This window comes from Myripristis murdjan, chromosome 19, assembly GCF_902150065.1.
Source record: "Myripristis murdjan chromosome 19, fMyrMur1.1, whole genome shotgun sequence".
NCBI lineage: Eukaryota > Metazoa > Chordata > Actinopteri > Holocentriformes > Holocentridae > Myripristis > Myripristis murdjan.
This window is the reverse complement of record NC_043998.1, coordinates 7011972-7029715: the sequence shown is the minus strand read 5'-3', so window position 1 is coordinate 7029715 and position 17744 is coordinate 7011972. Positions and strand designations below refer to the sequence as shown.

The 17744-nt window shown below is 38.0% G+C and overlaps 1 protein-coding gene across 1 annotated transcript; it reads right to left on the bottom strand.

Annotated features, from left to right (window-relative positions):
* Positions 1-2070: 2070 nt before the first annotated feature.
* On the bottom strand, positions 2071-6111 carry LOC115377951 (receptor activity-modifying protein 3). Its single transcript, XM_030078034.1, has 5 exons — positions 5877-6111; positions 5499-5609; positions 5015-5128; positions 4337-4490; positions 2071-2966 (listed from the first exon to the last, which is right to left on the bottom strand). The coding sequence occupies exons 1-5, from the start codon at positions 5911-5913 to the stop codon at positions 2720-2722; spliced, it is 663 nt and encodes a 220-aa protein (XP_029933894.1). The 5' UTR covers positions 5914-6111; the 3' UTR covers positions 2071-2719.
* Positions 6112-17744: the final 11633 nt, after the last annotated feature.

The following is a 17744-nucleotide window of genomic DNA, read 5'->3' as shown; positions in this document are numbered from 1 at the left end:
TGTCTTGGTGCAACTACTACTCATTTATAACTCTCTCACCCCCCATTGATTTACTTCAAATAGGCCAGTGGAGAGCCACTAATGGCCACTTCTGTTTGATGTCACCTTATCTCTCACTTTACAATAGGCCTAATGTCATTAAGGGTATCTGCATCCTTTGACTGCTATTGAGAGGCAGAGCTGTGATTTGGTATACCTGTATGCAACACTCAGTGTCTTATAAACCTAATGGCTTGGTGGATGTTTCAAAGTGGCATGTCTTTAAAATTTGTTGCACATTTTATATGGAAATAATTTCATCAATATTGTAATTTATTTGAAGGAATGGCCAACACAATTTCATGTGATTAATTTCTTTGACTGATGTTTCTATATTCATATGCCAGTGTTAGGAACTCACTCCCTACTTTTAACCAGCAGGTGGCAATATAATCTGCACTGTGCAGTTTGCAGCAGGATGGTCAAGTGGCAGCATCTCTGTGGCGGTGTGGTGTGTTTATCGTGGGTTGTTGGGATGAGCACAAAGTGTCTCATTGGTCACATTGTCAACTTTAGGGTCGTTAAAAAAATGCCAATACAGCGCATTCTGAGGCTTAATGCAAGAAAAAAGAAGACCCTCAATGAGATTCCTATATAAGGAAAAATCATAGTTAGGCTCTTGTCAAGAAAATCATTCCTAAAACATACCAAATTAATTGCAAATTTAGTTTAAATCATTTATTTATATGTTTAAAGGTATGACTTTGTGTGTTTGTGATACCGTGAAATGCCAAACAGGCCACTGTCAGCAGGATATTATCTAGTGACAATAGTGAGTGGAACAGGGGTGTCAAGATAAGAGGGAGAGTGCTCTTTCTCTTCAGTGGAAATCACCCTTGGAGAGCTACAGAGCTTTGCTTTAAACAAACATGTCACCGCTGATAACTGTGTGAAAGGAAACGCAGGCCGTCATTGTTTTAACAGCCCACTATCTTCATCTGTCTGTGTACTCCAACCAAACTTCAACCAACGTCTTCAGTCTTGGAAACTCACTGATGCATTGCTAAAATATGCTTTCACTGTATAAGCGGTATGAGCCAAATGCAGTTCCGAGTCTGATCAGCTATGTAATCGACCTGCATTGTGACAGACTGTGACATGACAGATTACTGCATATTTGTCCGTTATAATCCTGCAATTATCTGGAGAAATGAAAATGGAGAAATCATTACAACTGTATGCAGGATCATTGAAAACTCTCTCAAGGAAGTAATACTGAATGAAATTTAATGTCATTGGCCAGTGGAGTGGGTATTCACTCGCTCACCAGTCAGTTCTCAGCACACAAAATAGAAAAACCCATAACATGGATGGCTGACTGACCACTGGAGGCTTGATAGGGCAATGGGTGGTGGAAATTAACTTACATTGATCTGACCTGGCTGAGGCAATGTCATTACCTCTCCCTACCTCTCTCTCTCTCCCTTTCTGTGTGTGTGTGTGTGTGTGTGTGTGTGTGTGTGTGTGTGCGCGCGCGTTCAGGACTCTCAACAATGCATACAGAGGGCTAATGTTGGATAGTGTTTGTATAGGATTCTTTGCAAATGATTCCTCCTCTTCTTATCTTCAGTATCATTTACAGCCCAGCAGGAACAAAGAACATCACAAGAAGGTCTTTGTTGCAGTGGATTAGTGCCCCCCCCCCACCCCCCACCCCCACCCACACCCACCCACACACACACACACACACACTGGTACCCTTAATAAAAACCACATCAAGCACACAAACATTTCTCAGAAACTTTGCACTCTGACATTCCAGAAAAACATGTTGCTTTTGTGTGTGTTCTTGTCTTGCAGGTGACATTTGTAATTTTTATGGGCTGCCTCAGCCTTTCATCGTCATTCTCGTGTCTGTAATGTCTGTCATTCTTACGTCTTCTTATGTCCGTTGCACAAATGACAGCGAATATGAAGTATCAGAAATATGAAATAAGAAATAAAAAAAATCCAATGAAACTTAATACTGTACACCAGAGAAACATTTTAAGAATTTTTCAACAAACAATATACATTTTACAGGCATGTAATGTTATAAAGCTGTAAAAAAAAAAAGATTGATTTTGTATACACAACAATAAAAAAAAAAGATCCTCATTAACATTAACAGTAGCATATTAAATTTAATGCCATTACATATACTGTAAGGTTCATACTCAGGACAAGTGCATGCATTATGAGTATTACTTTACCTTACCTTACAGTATCTGTCAACGAGGCAATTTGATTCAACAAAGACGTAATCCACCCAGCCGTTGAATTACCATTAAGCATAATAAGATGCATTTTTATTGTTTAAATACAAAACTGGGACTACTGTCCCTATCACCCACAGGAATTCATAATTCTCTAGTATCTCTTTTTGCATTGACCTGAAATTTGGTTGCAACATTGATACTGGCTAGATGATGATACTTATTAACTTTGGTGACCCCATCCTCCCTCTAGTCCCTCTTCCTTCCATATATTTAACTCAAAATATATATCTATTTGTCTATCTGTCTATCTATCTATCTATCTAGTACCCCTCTGTTTCTCCTTCTCTTTTTCTGAGTACAAAATTGAATGTATTAGTGTGCAGGTGGACTGTGGATGAACTGGGTTTACCATCCATTACATCTCAAAATTCATATGATATGGCTTTAATCCTGCTGTATATTTTGACGTCACATCACAGAAGTCACTCACGGACTTTACTTTTCCAAACCACCAGGAACACCAAGACAGGGATGAGGCTTACGGGGATGAGAGTGAGGATGACCACCACCTCGTGCGGTGGGTCCAACAGCAGCAGCTCTTCCTCAGAACAGTTTTGGAAATACTGGGAGTGGATGTCTAGGAAGAAGTCTTGAACATTGGGGTTTGGGTAATAGCACTCTACCAAACCCGACAGCTCCTCCATGCATAATGTCATGTCGTTGTATGGGCTGCAAAGGACAAAAAACAAAACACCTGAGTAATAGTTTACCACATGTAAAATGTGTGTGTATGTCTGTGTGTGTTTGAAACTCGAAAATTTGCGTTTGTCGTGACACTTCCAGATCTCCCTTAAAGTGGCAGAGGGAAGTATCTGTCATCAAGAGCTGTCTAGTAGGTCGCTGCCCTCGGAGTGTGTTCCTCTCCCACTGCCAAGTGAATGCAGGTTTCAGTGTGACTGATGGCCTCTTCCTCTGGCCCACCCATTTACAATGTCTGCCTCATTCACTGCTGCTGTGTTTATGTTCACACAGGAAATAGTTCAACCGCGTTAGTCTCTCAGTCTTAGTTGGTGGTAGACATGTCAAACACTCCCAGGGTTCCCACTCAACACTATCATTTCAAATAAATTATAGACAATTTGAAAATGGAAACATAAATGCCCATCATTATGATTTATTCTTCAGCTTGACAACCTTTTAAGTGTTACGTGTTTTAAATATAGGCTTATCAATATTGAGTGGAAGCTTTCTCTCGCAATGGATAGACCATATAAGCTTTGAACTGGGGTGTAACCTTGGTCTTGAAGAGGGCACAATTTTAGGAAAGCAGTCAGTTTTTAGGCATTTAAAACCAATTTGCACATTTTTACACAACCTCATAGGATTCAGAGTAGACCAGCCAGCTGCCATAAGACACACCTACATTGCGTTGATGTTAACAAATGTCAATATTTGACTTGGTTGCACTTTTATACTTAAATTTTGGATGAACAAGAGCTCAAGATAACTACTGTTGTTCTACCCTTAAAACAGGGTACAGATAACAAAGCTTATCTTAACTGTTACTTCAGAACTGTTTAAAAGGCTTTATTGTATTATAAGCGGTTTCAATACAGTCTTAAGGGACATCCAGATATTCATCTGTTCGGTTCTTGAGCCCTCATTCTTTAAGGAAGAGGGGTTGCTGACCCCTCATCCCTAAAGGAAATCAAGGACATTCTGCAATTTTTGATAAGTCGCTATCTCAACTAGAGCAGTGTGTCAGTAATGTACTGGTGATGTCACGAATGACATCATGGCTCAAATGATTTTCCCTCATCTTTGTTCTTTTCAGAACAGTGTTGTGTACAATACCAGCTCAAATCAATATGGAGTTGACCACAATCCAAAATATAACAATTATTGATTTTTGATAATAACTTTAGCAATCCCTCAGATGACTCAGCATTTAATAGTGGACCAGTATGTCAGCACCACTTCCAAACTCTTTCTCATCAGTGACTGAATAAAAGTTGCGCATAGCCAGTCAGACCTACATACATACACCTATCTACTACATAGATATATAGATATATGGATATGGACACAGTATGGCTTACCGGATGATATAATTCAGATCACACCAGTTTTCTGTGCTGATAGTCTGCATACTGTTATGAAATGCTGCACCACAGAATTTGTGACTGTACTCCACCAGCAAGCTCTCATTGCAATGCATGCGTGGACGGTACTGCTCCTGGTCCTGAAAACACTCTGCAATGTAAGAAAAGTCAGGTCAAACACTTCACGTTCATGCCTTGACACAATGGCTGAAATATTATTTCCATTTCTGCTGACGTTCTTCCGCTAAGCTTCTTGCTTCCTCGATCTGAGGTGTGTTTTCATGTTGTATAGCTGTTTGTACAGATGGTGCTCAGATATTTTTTATACAGTATTTGTAAGTGTACTGCACTTAATTTTTCTGAACATTTCATTCAGTATCATAGTTGTGAATAGGTTATATTATGATCCCAGTGTTAAATAAAACACTGACCATATTGCTACTACAGCAACAGCTCCAGTGTCCACATGACCTCTTGCCAATACCATTATTCATTACTTACCTTAAAGTGAACCTCGATTGCTGATTCACTGCCAGATACTTTGATAATTTTTGCAGCTATATCATATGACGATAAAGCAGAGGCATTCTGAATAATTTTCCTGTGATAAAGGGGAATTCTGTTCACTCAGGTTTCGGCATTCTACCATGATGAATAGGATAAAAAAAATCTCACCATCATTCTCGGTGATTACATCAACTGTTTCATTCACTGGAAGCCCCAGTTCACCCTTAAGTTCACTCAGCTCATCCTTGTACAACGGGGATGTCACGTCTGGTTTCATGCTACCTGCAGACACAAGTTTTATCCATTTCATTTGAGCGGGATTTACTTTGTCTGCTGAATTGATTATCTCAAATCCAGTCAGTGAAATATTACATACTGCTACTGCCACTGCTGTAATGTAAAAGCTTTATGCTGTAACTCCATTATGAGTGGTTCTCATGTTTTTATTTCAGGGCTTAAAGGCCGATGACCACAGGGCCCATGAAAAAGCACTGAAAACCAAGGGACTACTTTTGGGATTGCCTTGGTATTAATATAAGAGTTTCTGGAGTTACAAGAATTTTTAAAGACATGGTTTTCATATAAAAACAGAGTTTGACTAATATATGTTATACAAACACAACTACAAGGAGTGAAAACAAAAACATCTTACTGTCATCCTTGATGGATACATTGAATGTCTGGTTGCCCAGCTGACCCAGTTTCTCCTTAAATGTGCCCAGCTCTTCGTCTGTCACGTTGCCTGTTTGCGATTCCACAATACCTGCCAGTGTAGATGCAGTGAAACCATTTTGCACATGAAAATTTCACACTGGCCTGTTTGTTGCTTAAACTAAAATGTCTGTGGCCTTTGTCCTTCATTGTGCCAGAACGGCATCCTCAAACAGGAAAGACAATAGACACCGAAGGAATCATGTAACAAACGCTACACAACTTCCACAGGAAATGCCAACAGAATCAGTGAATACTTTAACTCCTATCACGTAAATAAAGAAGACGGAGTCTGTATGGTATAAAGTGGGATACATACCGAAGATTAAGGCTGGAAAGAGCAGGTACAGGAGCATGGTGGGCAGTGATGAGAGGTGCAGATGTAACCTTCGAGGCTGGTCAGTGACCTGATGTGTCAGTCTGAGGCTCTGTCTTCACAAAGTCTGAGAGCTGAGTGGTTAAGGAACTAGTCCACCCCTGTTTTTCTTGGCACGCCTGACATTGTATGTGTGTGTGTGTGTGTGTGTGTGTGTGTGTGTGTGTGTGCACACATGTGTGTAGTGATGTTGAAACCATGCTTGATAAACAGATGAAGCTGTAAAATAAGAGCTGCGGATGATGGGGTGATAAGAGATGCAGACATGTGACTTCTCAAATCCTGCTAATCAGATTTTGATGATCTCATCACTGTGTTGCAACAAGTTGCAATGATTCAAAGGAGTACCCTGCGCCATCCATTTGCTGGTCCATTTGTTGCACAATATCTCAAATCAAATTTTGACCAAAGTGGGGGACATGATTATGTTGATTGTGCGCTCCAGAATTAGCAAAATTACAGTGATTAGCCTAAGGGGTACGCTATAATTACAAGTCAAACCAAGATAGAATATTTCTTAGTGAAGAGTCCAGATGACATGTTTACAGTTGCCTTGTGTAAGATTAGAGGCGCCTTTGATGAGTATGAATTGTTTTCAAATTTCCAATGAATTTGCTGGTTTAACAGAGGGAAGTGCAGGTATGTCCTCACATTCTCTTGTGCCCCAATCATATAAACACAGAGCCCAGATACTCCTGCCTGATATTACATAGATAGCATATCACTCTCTGTATTGCTTGATTGGAATGGGAATTGTATGTGTATGTGTGTGTGTGTCTGCCCTCCTGATGTTGGTGGCCATGTGGGCGTAGGGGCAGCATGGCCCAGTTTCCTGCTCTTCCTCAGATAGAGAGTCGGAAAGCTCTTGAGGGATTTCCCGCTCCGTTTAGTGCCTGTGAAGGCCGCAGAGGCAAGGCTACTGCTGAAATCAGGAAGCTGGGGCCGCATGAGAGATTTGCTTAAACACACAAATCTTGAACTGGCACATAATAAGCTCAGGTATATGTGCTACGGTGGATTGGGGAGCAAAAATTAGACTTGTATATATTCACACGTGTACAATTTGCAGACATGAACACACACACACACACACACACACACACACACACACACACACACACACACACACACACACACACACACACACACAAGCACACTCTCACAAAATACGACGTAAAAAGCAAGCAAACTTCCTGTGCTTTGTGGTTTTTAAAGTGCAGGTTGTCACAGCTCTTTGGTGGCTGCTATCTACACCTTTGTCTGCAGAGACAGGAAACAGCTTTCTGCCATTCAAGGAGTGGCTGAATGTTGAAAGACATTACTTGGGAACCTCCTTGTGAAATTTAAAAAAATAATAATGTGAGTGCCGGAAAGCCTGTCAGGGATGCACAACAACCAAATGGCATCACAGCACAATAGCAATGCTGTCTGCTTCCTTGGCTGATAGGCGTTTTGGAGGATATGCTTTTATGTTATTTGGTGGTAAAACAGCAGGAGGATTTTGTGAGTCACTACCGAAATACAAGAGTAACAAAGAGCTCATCCGGTAATACCACTCCCTTAAATAAATCCATAATTCTCTCTTACAGTATTACATGAGTGATATCTTGATGTCTCATAATCAAAAGATTACACAATTGGGTTTTTGTTCTTGTGGAGACTGTAAATTATGTGTATTTCATGATGGTGTGCAACAATCCATACACCAGTTTAAAAAGGTCTACACTTATCTGCGTTTTTGTCAGAACGCTTCAATTCCAAGGATTTACTACTGCTGAAAAGAGTTACATTTATTTTTGCATAGTATAAATTTATATAGTATCTATCTATCTATCTGTATGTATGTATGTATGTATCTATCTATCTATCTAGATAGATAGATAGACAGATATTTTTTTAATAGTTCAGCTCTAAAACTAAAGGATCGTGTGTGAATTCCCATATGGAAATTTAATATATGAATATATACTCCTCTATACAAATGAAATTATGTCATCTGTGTTGCATGATGAACCAAACATACTGTATATACTCCTCTCTGCAGTCAATATTTGTGGCGCATATATGTATAAATGTGCATACGTAAAACAGTCTACTGGCCTTGTACGGTTATATATGTGCCTCCATAGCTGCTCAACCTATGTATGTGACAATAGAAGCTGAAAATGAACACCTATATTTGTAATATACATCAGACACATGTCCAAATGAAAATGTGGCATAATTTGTGTGTTTTTTTTTCATTTGGACTTATATGTTATGCCAAATATGGAAAAGCCCTATATGCCCACATCTCATATTGGGAAGAGGTAGAGTGAAGATGCCTAGAGAAAGAGTCATAATAGAGGGACTGGATAGTAAACTTGATACAGCTTTGTTGCCACCTTTTGGTATAATGAAGACACAACAGTCACGGACAAATGATGGGTTTAGATAGAGGACAAGAGTAAGACAACAGGTACATTCCCTTTTAAATGAATCCAGCAGTCAGATTAGCAGCTGAAGTGCTGTTACCAGCAGTTTTTTATTTGCAAATTAAGATATTCAAAAAAACAAAACAGAGAATAGACAGAGGCAACACGGCAACACAAAGCAGCACGGGGGTAAGATTTGATTTGATTTAAATAAACACACTGTATTACTACATTTTAACAAAACCAAATAAACCACTGCAGAGCCACACCAGGGAAGAGAGCTCCCGAAGGCACCCATTACGTGCCCGCCACAAACATGATGCTGCCAGGATGGAGGGAGCAGCATTAGAAATCACAAAGTCATAACGCAACAGTAGTGTCAGCACTTGAAACTGCAATAAACACTGATGTACAAAACACATGGACTCTGGATGACATATTAAATTCATTTTCATTTTCCCAGTGGCTCACTTAGAATCTGCTAGGTCCTCCCTCACATGGACTGTTTATGGTTTCTCTCCAACTGGAAAGGCAAGAACTAACTTTGTATTTGACAAAAGGGATTTTATTTTAAAACTGTTTGTAATCATTTGAAAATGAAATAAATGCTTTTGTACTTTTTATCTTTTTTCAGTGTTTTTTTTTTTTTTTTTTTTTTTTTTTTTCAAAGGGATGCTTATATATTTTATGATAGCACAGTGGTGAATTTAGTTTACAAATGCAAAACCACAAAATGAAAGGTAGCCGGGGGAAACCCGAATCAAATATTCCACTTATGGCCGTTACGCCTGGGCAAACGCGGCTTCATGTGCTAAAACACAGCTGACTGAGTGAGAGCAGAGCACCGAAAGTGTGATGAACTATATATATATATATATATATATATATATATATATATATATATATATATAAAATGGTTAAACCTTTGACAACAGTGATGTGTTGTAAATTGCAAGGAAATGGCTTTAATAATTTCAATAATAATCTGGATCTGCTGAATAATCTACATGACTATTACATTTCCTCCAATTTTTGCATAATTGCAGCTGTGCATTTTGTAATATACAGTAGTTATGGAATTATTTAATTTACTTCAATTTGTTTTTCTGTTTGTGACATACATACAGCTTATTAAACATGAATAAACATGTTATATGACAATAATAACAACAATAACAATGATGAAAACAGCAATAATAATCGTATGAAACAACAACAACAACAATAACAACACTTTAATTGTATGATACTATAAAAATGCTTTAAAATGCTTTTCAGCATAAGAAAAGGCAACAAGGTGTGTAATGTTTGAATAAACAAGTAATATAAAGATAATAATAATAAATAATATAAAAATAAATAATATAACAATTAAAATAAAATTAGAAATAAAATGAAGAAGGCAATAAGATTTGTAATCAGTGAAAGGTCTGTCCATAGTTCTACTTAGAAAGAGACTTCAGACAAACTGAGGGTGGGCACTCCAAAGGCCACGGGCTCTGACAGCAACAGTCCGCTCTCCTCTTCTCGCCAGGCTGGACCGCCTGGGACTTCGACCTCATGAGCTTAAAGATCTAACCGGCAGCTTGGAGCCAACGCCTTGAAACTTTTCAGATGAACCTTAGATTGAGTTTCGGCTAAACATCAAGCAGCTACATTTTGCAGAAGACAGTAGACAGTACAAGAAATTATGAAATTATGAGAAAACCTTTCAGCAATCAAAACAAGATCAAGATGAAGAGAGGAAGACGAGAATAGAGGAACGAATAACCTTTCCAAGGGTTAGAGATGAAGGCTAAAAATAAGGGTAAAAAAAAATCTGGAGAAGGCAAGATTGAAACCCTGAAAACGCACTGAAAACAAACGTCAGAATGAAATATGCCCAGATTTGTGGCAGTAAGATAACACTGTAGCAGACTGATGAAATTAGATGAGCAAAATAGTAAAATATCAGCTATGTTTTCAATCAGTTTGAGGAAGTTTGGGGAAGTTTTTGGGGGGTTTTGATATCAGAAAGCAAGCTGGTTAAACTGCGGGATACATTTGATCAGAAGACAGAAGTGGGGTTATCTTTCCACATAGCGCACAAAACAGTGCACAAATCATGCGCTGAAGTCATTATAATCACCGGTGTTCCCTACCACAACCATCAAAGTTGTACCAGCCGAGTAATCTTGCAACCATGCAGGAACATCATCATCGAGCAACATCCCACAAGAGGGGAGATCTGTCACACTGAGTATCACTTGAATCCCCTCATGATTATGATTATGATTTATTCATTTATTTATCTACTGTATTTTCTGCTCCACCAGTACAATTAGTTCAGTCAGAATTTAAGCTTCAGCTGAACTGGACACAAACAATTCCCTGGCCAGCCGACTTGCCTGGAGGTTTCCACTGGAGTTTTCTACACATGGTGTCTTGTTGCCCAGAAAGTTGACTGTTAGGCAAAGCTTTCTAGCCCTCATCTTAACCCTAACCCCAAAAAAAAAAAAAAAAAAAAAAGTGGCAGCATCCAGGCTTCTTTTTTGCCAATATTAGGGTTAGGGTTAGGGTTAATAATCCAATAAACTCCAGTGTTGTGTTTGGAAATTGTGCTGTTTGTTAAGTTTGTTACAGTGTTTATCATGGCAGTAAATACAGAACATATAAAGTGGAGTAAAACGTCAGAGGCCTCTTGTCCAATCAAATCACTTGTTCCGGCCTAACTGTTGTTTAGGTGATAATAACCTACTTTTCAAAGTAGTCATGGGAATGGCAGTGACAGTAAAGTTACAAGAGTTACTATCTAAAAAAATAAATAAATAAATTAGATCAGTCAGCAGCATCCGCCACAACGAGGTCAGTAGAAACTTTATGTAGGGCGGTGTCTCTCGCTGTGGAGAGCTCAGGAAACATGATGTCATGTTTTCTAAAACCTCATGGATGAAAAGGGTAAGCGGGGAAACTATGTTTTTTTTTTTTTTTTTTTTTTTTTTAACGGTATATATTTTTGAATCATTTATTCAGGGTATAAATGTAGTCTATGAGAAATGTGGAGCAGACCTTTTCCTGCCTGTCTCCCAGTCTACACCTCACAGAGTACAATGGAAAAAAGTGCTGTGACTTTACTGTGACATCCTGATGAATGTTAGTGATGTATGTGTCCTTGGCTCTTAATAAACACGGTCATTTTCTGTCTCTAAAGAATGTCAGAATGTAAGAAAGAAAGATTATAAAGGAGGATGCTGTTAGAGATGCCAGATTAAAATGCTTTTCTGATATTGTTAGAGACTGCCACAGTTCCAAGGTGTTGTCTAACATTGTAGACTGATACATAAGCACCTTCTCTTGCCTAATTCCTGATGCATCTTGTGACTGATGAGAAGAGTTTTAATCAGGCACCCAAAATCTGCCATTGTGAGTCCTTTTTAAATCCATTTGTCTATGTTGCAAAAGGTTCAAATCCAAAGCGCTTTAAATTCAAATCCTTTTCTTTAGACATCATACCAACTAATTTTTTATACTTACACTTACACTTACTTACACTCCCTGCCTAATTCAGCTGTTACTCAATACATTATCGGTCTGAACGAGCTGATGAAAGAATTAGGAGAGAATTTGTGATTATGGACCTGGGCTGATGAAATTCTGAATAGGTGGGAAGAATGGCTTTGATAATAAACTCATATGATGCTCTTAGATTTGTAAGTAGTATTGGGAAATTGTTTCATTATTGTCATTTAACTAGGTTAACATTTTGCAAAATTGACAGTTCAATGAAATTCATATTCACTTAATAGATCAGTATTGCATTTTTGTGTTTGTTTGTTTGTTTTTGGCATAATTAACTACTAAAACTAAAAATGAAAAAAAAATATATAGGGACATAAAAAGAGCAATTTGATTTGTTTGTTTATTTGTTTGTTTGTTTGTTCAGAGTGTGAGGGGTATCCCAGGAAGCTGGGATACTGTTAAATTCTGAACTTTATTTTTTAATGATTTCAATCTGAATTTGTAAAGCCAAACTTTATTTTTGAATTATGAGATGTTATTAAATATTGAGATAAAAGCTGCTGTATAATTACTAGATGGCTGGAATTGGGTGTTAGGATGCTTTGATCATCTACAAACAATTTTGAGCTACTTTTTCCAAGTCGCTTTTGTTAAACAAACTATATTTCGTCTTAATTGCTGCGGCTTATTTTCTTTCAGTGTCAAGAAACTGCTACTTTGCAAAAATTGTGCTTTCAAGGTAACTTCCCCGATACTGTTTGAAAGTACAGGCAAATGCTGAATATTGATCTGAGCGATAAGTTTGTTCTTTCAATTCTCTGAAGGGTAATCAGTGGTTTAGGCATTTACATATGAACAAAATGTGAGAATAAAACCAAGATAAGGCTATCACTAACATTAGCCTCCGCAGTGGTTAAACTCTCTCAGATAAGATTCCTCAAGCTTGTCCCTTGAGGTACGCATGTAGGCCATCTCTTGTCCGCATGCTTTTGCCTCCATGAAACATCAGAGATATCTATGAAACAGAGAGCAAACGCAATGCAATAGGATGGCAAGGAGGATGAGCTGCTGTCCCGTCAAATGCCGCTGCAGTTACACCATAAATGGAAGCTCCGGTGTCGCCTGCACAGCTCGCTTAGGCCTACACCGCTCCAAAAATGCAATTGCACATCGACAGCACAAAATCTGCAAGACCACAAGACCTGTGGTTGGTCCGCTGCAACACATTCTACTGCGTTTCACAGTTGATTTCCGCTGAGAGTGAGGATAACATGGTGCCGGCTGAGGAGAGATGACCTACCAGCTTGAACTGAGGAGGTCTGCAAATCTGTTGGGATGTCGCACCTCATCCCCAAATTCTACCAAATGATTTTACCCACATGTCACGAAACAAAACACAACATCGCTTTGGACACCACCAATGTGTCTGAGCTCAAACTCTCAGATAACATATATATGTTTTTCTCATTAGGGTAGAATTACGAACATCTTGATACTGCTGTCTACTGTCTACGCAGTGTGTGCGCAGACCCTCTAATGCAGAACTATGAATGGTCAGCAGAGCTACACCGACGCTTCAGTGCACAAGTATATTTTGACCTTTAGTTCGGTCCATGAGTGCGGACGGGACCTTATTAAAGTCAAAGTGATCATGTGACTTCTCAGGCCAGTTGCGTCTCCTCTCATTGGAGCCAGCGTAAATAATGAGAGCATAAACTTGCATGTAGTTCAGCTCCAAGAACTTGGAAACCAGAATGTGATAATCATGACGATTTCCATATTGTGAGTGTTTGTGAGAGCAGCCACCATCATTAACAGTGACACCTTATATTCTACTTCTTTTGTTGTCATAAAAGTTACATTTCTGTTGCAGCTTGTGTATTATTTCTAGTTGCTTTATTCATTGAACAACAAGTTGCATATGTGTAAAGAGAGCCTAATTTTTTTTGCACTTTTATTGCAATGAAAGTGCCTTCAGATATTTAACTTTCAACCTTTGAAGTTTAACAGCTCATTACAATATATACACAACTTTTAGGTGCACTATGCAGAGCTGAGTGTTGACTGAAAAGAGGACTCAAAAGGCGTCAACTGAGTCAAAAGGCATTGAAAAAGCACAAATGTATCAGTGATTGGCCCAAAGATGAGAAATATACAGACTCAACCATTAAATTGCATGCCTATTTAACATTTTTGGTAATTTGAGTCACTTTATGGTCTTCGGTAATATGATAATTTGATTATTTATTTGAATATGGTCAAAAATTAGGGTAAATGCAAATACAATACAAAGTCAAATTGCTGAAAAACTCTTTTCCTAACTACAGGTTTACAAGAGGTGATCCGCAGAGGACCTTCTCTTGTTACTATTGTGAAAAGGTGGGAATAATTATTGCAAAATCAAATTTGTGAAGAGTCACTGTCAAAAACAAAATAATCCAAAGTGGCAGTGACAGGCTGGATGTGAGTGGGAGGTACAGAGTTTTGGAGATAACGACTGAAATGAAGAGCCGTCACGTCTATGACTATTTAACCTTATTGTTGTGTTGCCAGGTTGAAATGTAGGGCACCCTTTTCACATCAACTTACAATAACCACAAATACAAACAACAAGACGGGTAAAAATCAGAGGGTTACTAATGAAAACCACACTGTAGATCTAGATTTGTCAACACCACTGTTCAGCTGTCGAGATGAAAAATAGTTCCCATCAGCAAAAACAATTTACAGCATCCCATCATGCATCACTCTCATGGTAAGGTGTTGAAATCTGACGTCTAATGTGGTTAGACATCCACAGCGTTCAGCTACACCGCAGTGATTAGAGGCACGGTTGCATTTTGATTTGGTGCAATGGGGTTATTCAGTCAGTCAGGTTAGTCATCAGAGCAAATTCAAACCCACTTAACCATCTGCACACACACACACACACACACACGCACACACACACACACACACACACACACACACACACACACACACACACACACACACACACACACACACACACAGTCGTGTTTCCATCACTTCAGAGGACATTACATTGACTTACATTCATTTCCTGGAGATTTATTCTAACCTTAAGCCTAACCACTACCTGCCTAACCCTAACCCTAACCTTCACCTAACCCTAAAGTTATGTTACCTTTAAATCAAGTCTTCATCCTAAAATTAATGATTTTCACTAAGGGGACTTGCTTTTTGTCTCCATAAGGGAGGCGTATGAGGGACGAAAAATGACAAAACAATAAATAAATGAATAAATAAATAAATACGCATATAAATATATAAATGCATAAATAATTAAATTAATAAATATTTCTACATTTATTTATTTATTTATTTCAGTTTTTATTCATGCATTTATTTATTTATTTGTGTATTTATACATTTATGCATGTATTTATTTATTTATTTTTACATTTATTTATTTATTTATTTATTCATTTATTTATTTATATATTTATTTTTACATTTATTTATTTATACTTTTATTTATTTCTACATTTATTCATTTATTTATTCCTTCTTTTATTTCTACATTTATTTATTTATTTCTACATGTATTTATTTATTTCTACATTTATTTATTTATTTCTACATTTATTTATTTATTCCTACATTTATTTCTGTATTTCTACATTTCCACATTTATTTATTTCTGTATTTCTGTGTCGTATGTTAATCAGGTGGGCGGTTCTTACATTAGTCTTAAGCACGATTGGTTTGTGGGTGTGATCCTATCCACTGCTGCTGCCTGGACTGGCAGTAGCAGTCATGGTAGCAGTGGACTAGCTAGCTGCTAGGGCATTAACAACGCCGGACTTTTCCGGCGCTCCACTGCAGCCTCCTCACCCCCCCGGTCGCCCGGTCGGTGCTCCACTACAACCCCTCCCTCCCTCCGGTTAGAGCCCCACTAGCCCCCCAAAAATCTCCCGGTGTTGACGGGTCGACGTAACGTCGACGACATGGAAAAGTCTGGCGTTGTTAATGCCCTAGTAGCTAGCTAGTCCACTGCTATCCACTGCTACTGCCAGTCCAGGCAGTAGCAGTGGATAGGATCACACCCACAAACCAATCGTGCTTAAGACTAATGTAAGAACCGCCCACCTGATTAACATACGACACAGAAATACAGAAATAAATAAATGTGGAAATGTAGAAATACAGAAATAAATGTAGGAATAAATAAATAAATGTAGAAATAAATAAATAAATGTAGAAATAAATAAATACATGTAGAAATAAATAAATAAATGTAGAAATAAAAGAAGGAATAAATAAATGAATAAATGTAGAAATAAATAAAAGTATAAATAAATAAATGTAAAAATAAATATATAAATAAATAAATGAATAAATAAATGTAGAAATGAATAAATAAATAAATAAATAAATGTAAAAATAAATAAATAAATACATGCATAAATGTATAAATGCACAAATAAATAAATAAATGCATGAATAAAAACTGAAATAAATAAATAAATAAATGTAGAAATATTTATTAATTTAATTATTTATGCATTTATATATTTATATGCGTATTTATTTATTTATTCATTTATTTATTGTTTTGTCATTTTTCGTCCCTCATAGAGGCGAGTCCCCACAACATGACTGTGTAAACAGATTTATGTCCCCACAAAATTAGCAATACCTAGACCACACACACACACACACACACACACACACACACACACACACACACACACACACACACACACACACACAAACACACACACACACACACACAAACACACACACACACACACACACACACACACACACAAACACACACTCCCATGCTCATGGGCTGTGGGATTCGAGGGGTTACACCCTTGTGCAGCTTGGTCGCTCACGACAAACGGCCATATGGCAACAGAAGGCCTACAAAGGCTGTGAACTGGTCATGATTCCAGCCACAAGTCACGCCCTGGTGAATACATCTGAGAGGTTTCTGTCCTCTTTGTCCGCTCTTTGAACCTACGACTTGATGTTTGATGCAGAGGGCAAGAGCAAGGGCAGTGTTTCACACTCACTGAAGTCAGGCTCTAGTCTTCTAGAAAGATTCAGAGCCAGTTTGAATAAATTACACCAATTAAGTTGTGGTTATTTGCATTTAAAAATACTAAATCCTTATTTTTGTTATAAAGTCTAACTTAACACAAACTGGTAGCTGTTGAATGAAACTGAAATTCTCTTTACTGCAACATTGCTTTGAAGTATTCCCATTTCCCCTATAGTATTTTTGTTTTTACTCACATTACTCAAATTCAACATCAGGTTTCACAATTAGGACACTTTATTATTATTATTATTTATTTTTTAGGAGAATATGTAGTTATTCTTATTAAAACCTCCCACCAATGGGACTTGCAGTGTCCCACCGCTGCGTTCATCAAGACAAACACATGCCGCATCACCAAGCTCTGCTCAAACCTATGGTGCGTTATTTTAAAGTCAAGTGGAAATTGCAAGGTTTCTATAAGACACCACACGTGTCCAGCTGAATCGGAAATGTGTTTAAAATGATGAGCAAAACATCGAAACATTTTCTGTTTGGTTAAGCGGTGCAGCCGTAAAACAATGGCATCTTGGGTTTGAACATTTCATTCAGTGTAAATGTAATGTAGCTTCAACGAAGATAGAATTAATTCCAAAAATAAATGAAAAGTAAATTGAGAGCCATAATCTTTAGGTGTAAGATAAGGTGGTATGACTGCACTGTAAACAGCAGGAAATCCCATGTTGACGGTTGCGATTGCCTTTGATGAGACAAACAACCAACACAAGGGTATGACAAGGTCAGCAAAACACAGCAGCGGTTTCATAGGCTGAGGTGGTGAAGGTTTGGCCCACAGGTGCATTTTAAAAGTGCCAGCCTCTCAGCTCTCTG

Bases quoted from the DNA above. Each gene is read 5' to 3' on its own strand.
- LOC115377951 (XM_030078034.1), bottom strand. From the start codon at position 5,913: ATGCTCCTGTACCTGCTCTTTCCAGCCTTAATCTTCG. The intron at 5,610-5,876 runs GTATGTATCCCA...CTACACTGGCAG, and splicing joins CTTTCCAGCCTTAATCTTCG to GTATTGTGGAATCGCAAACA. The intron at 4,491-5,014 runs GTGAGATTTTTT...CTTACATTGCAG, and splicing joins TGTAATCACCGAGAATGATG to AGTGTTTTCAGGACCAGGAG.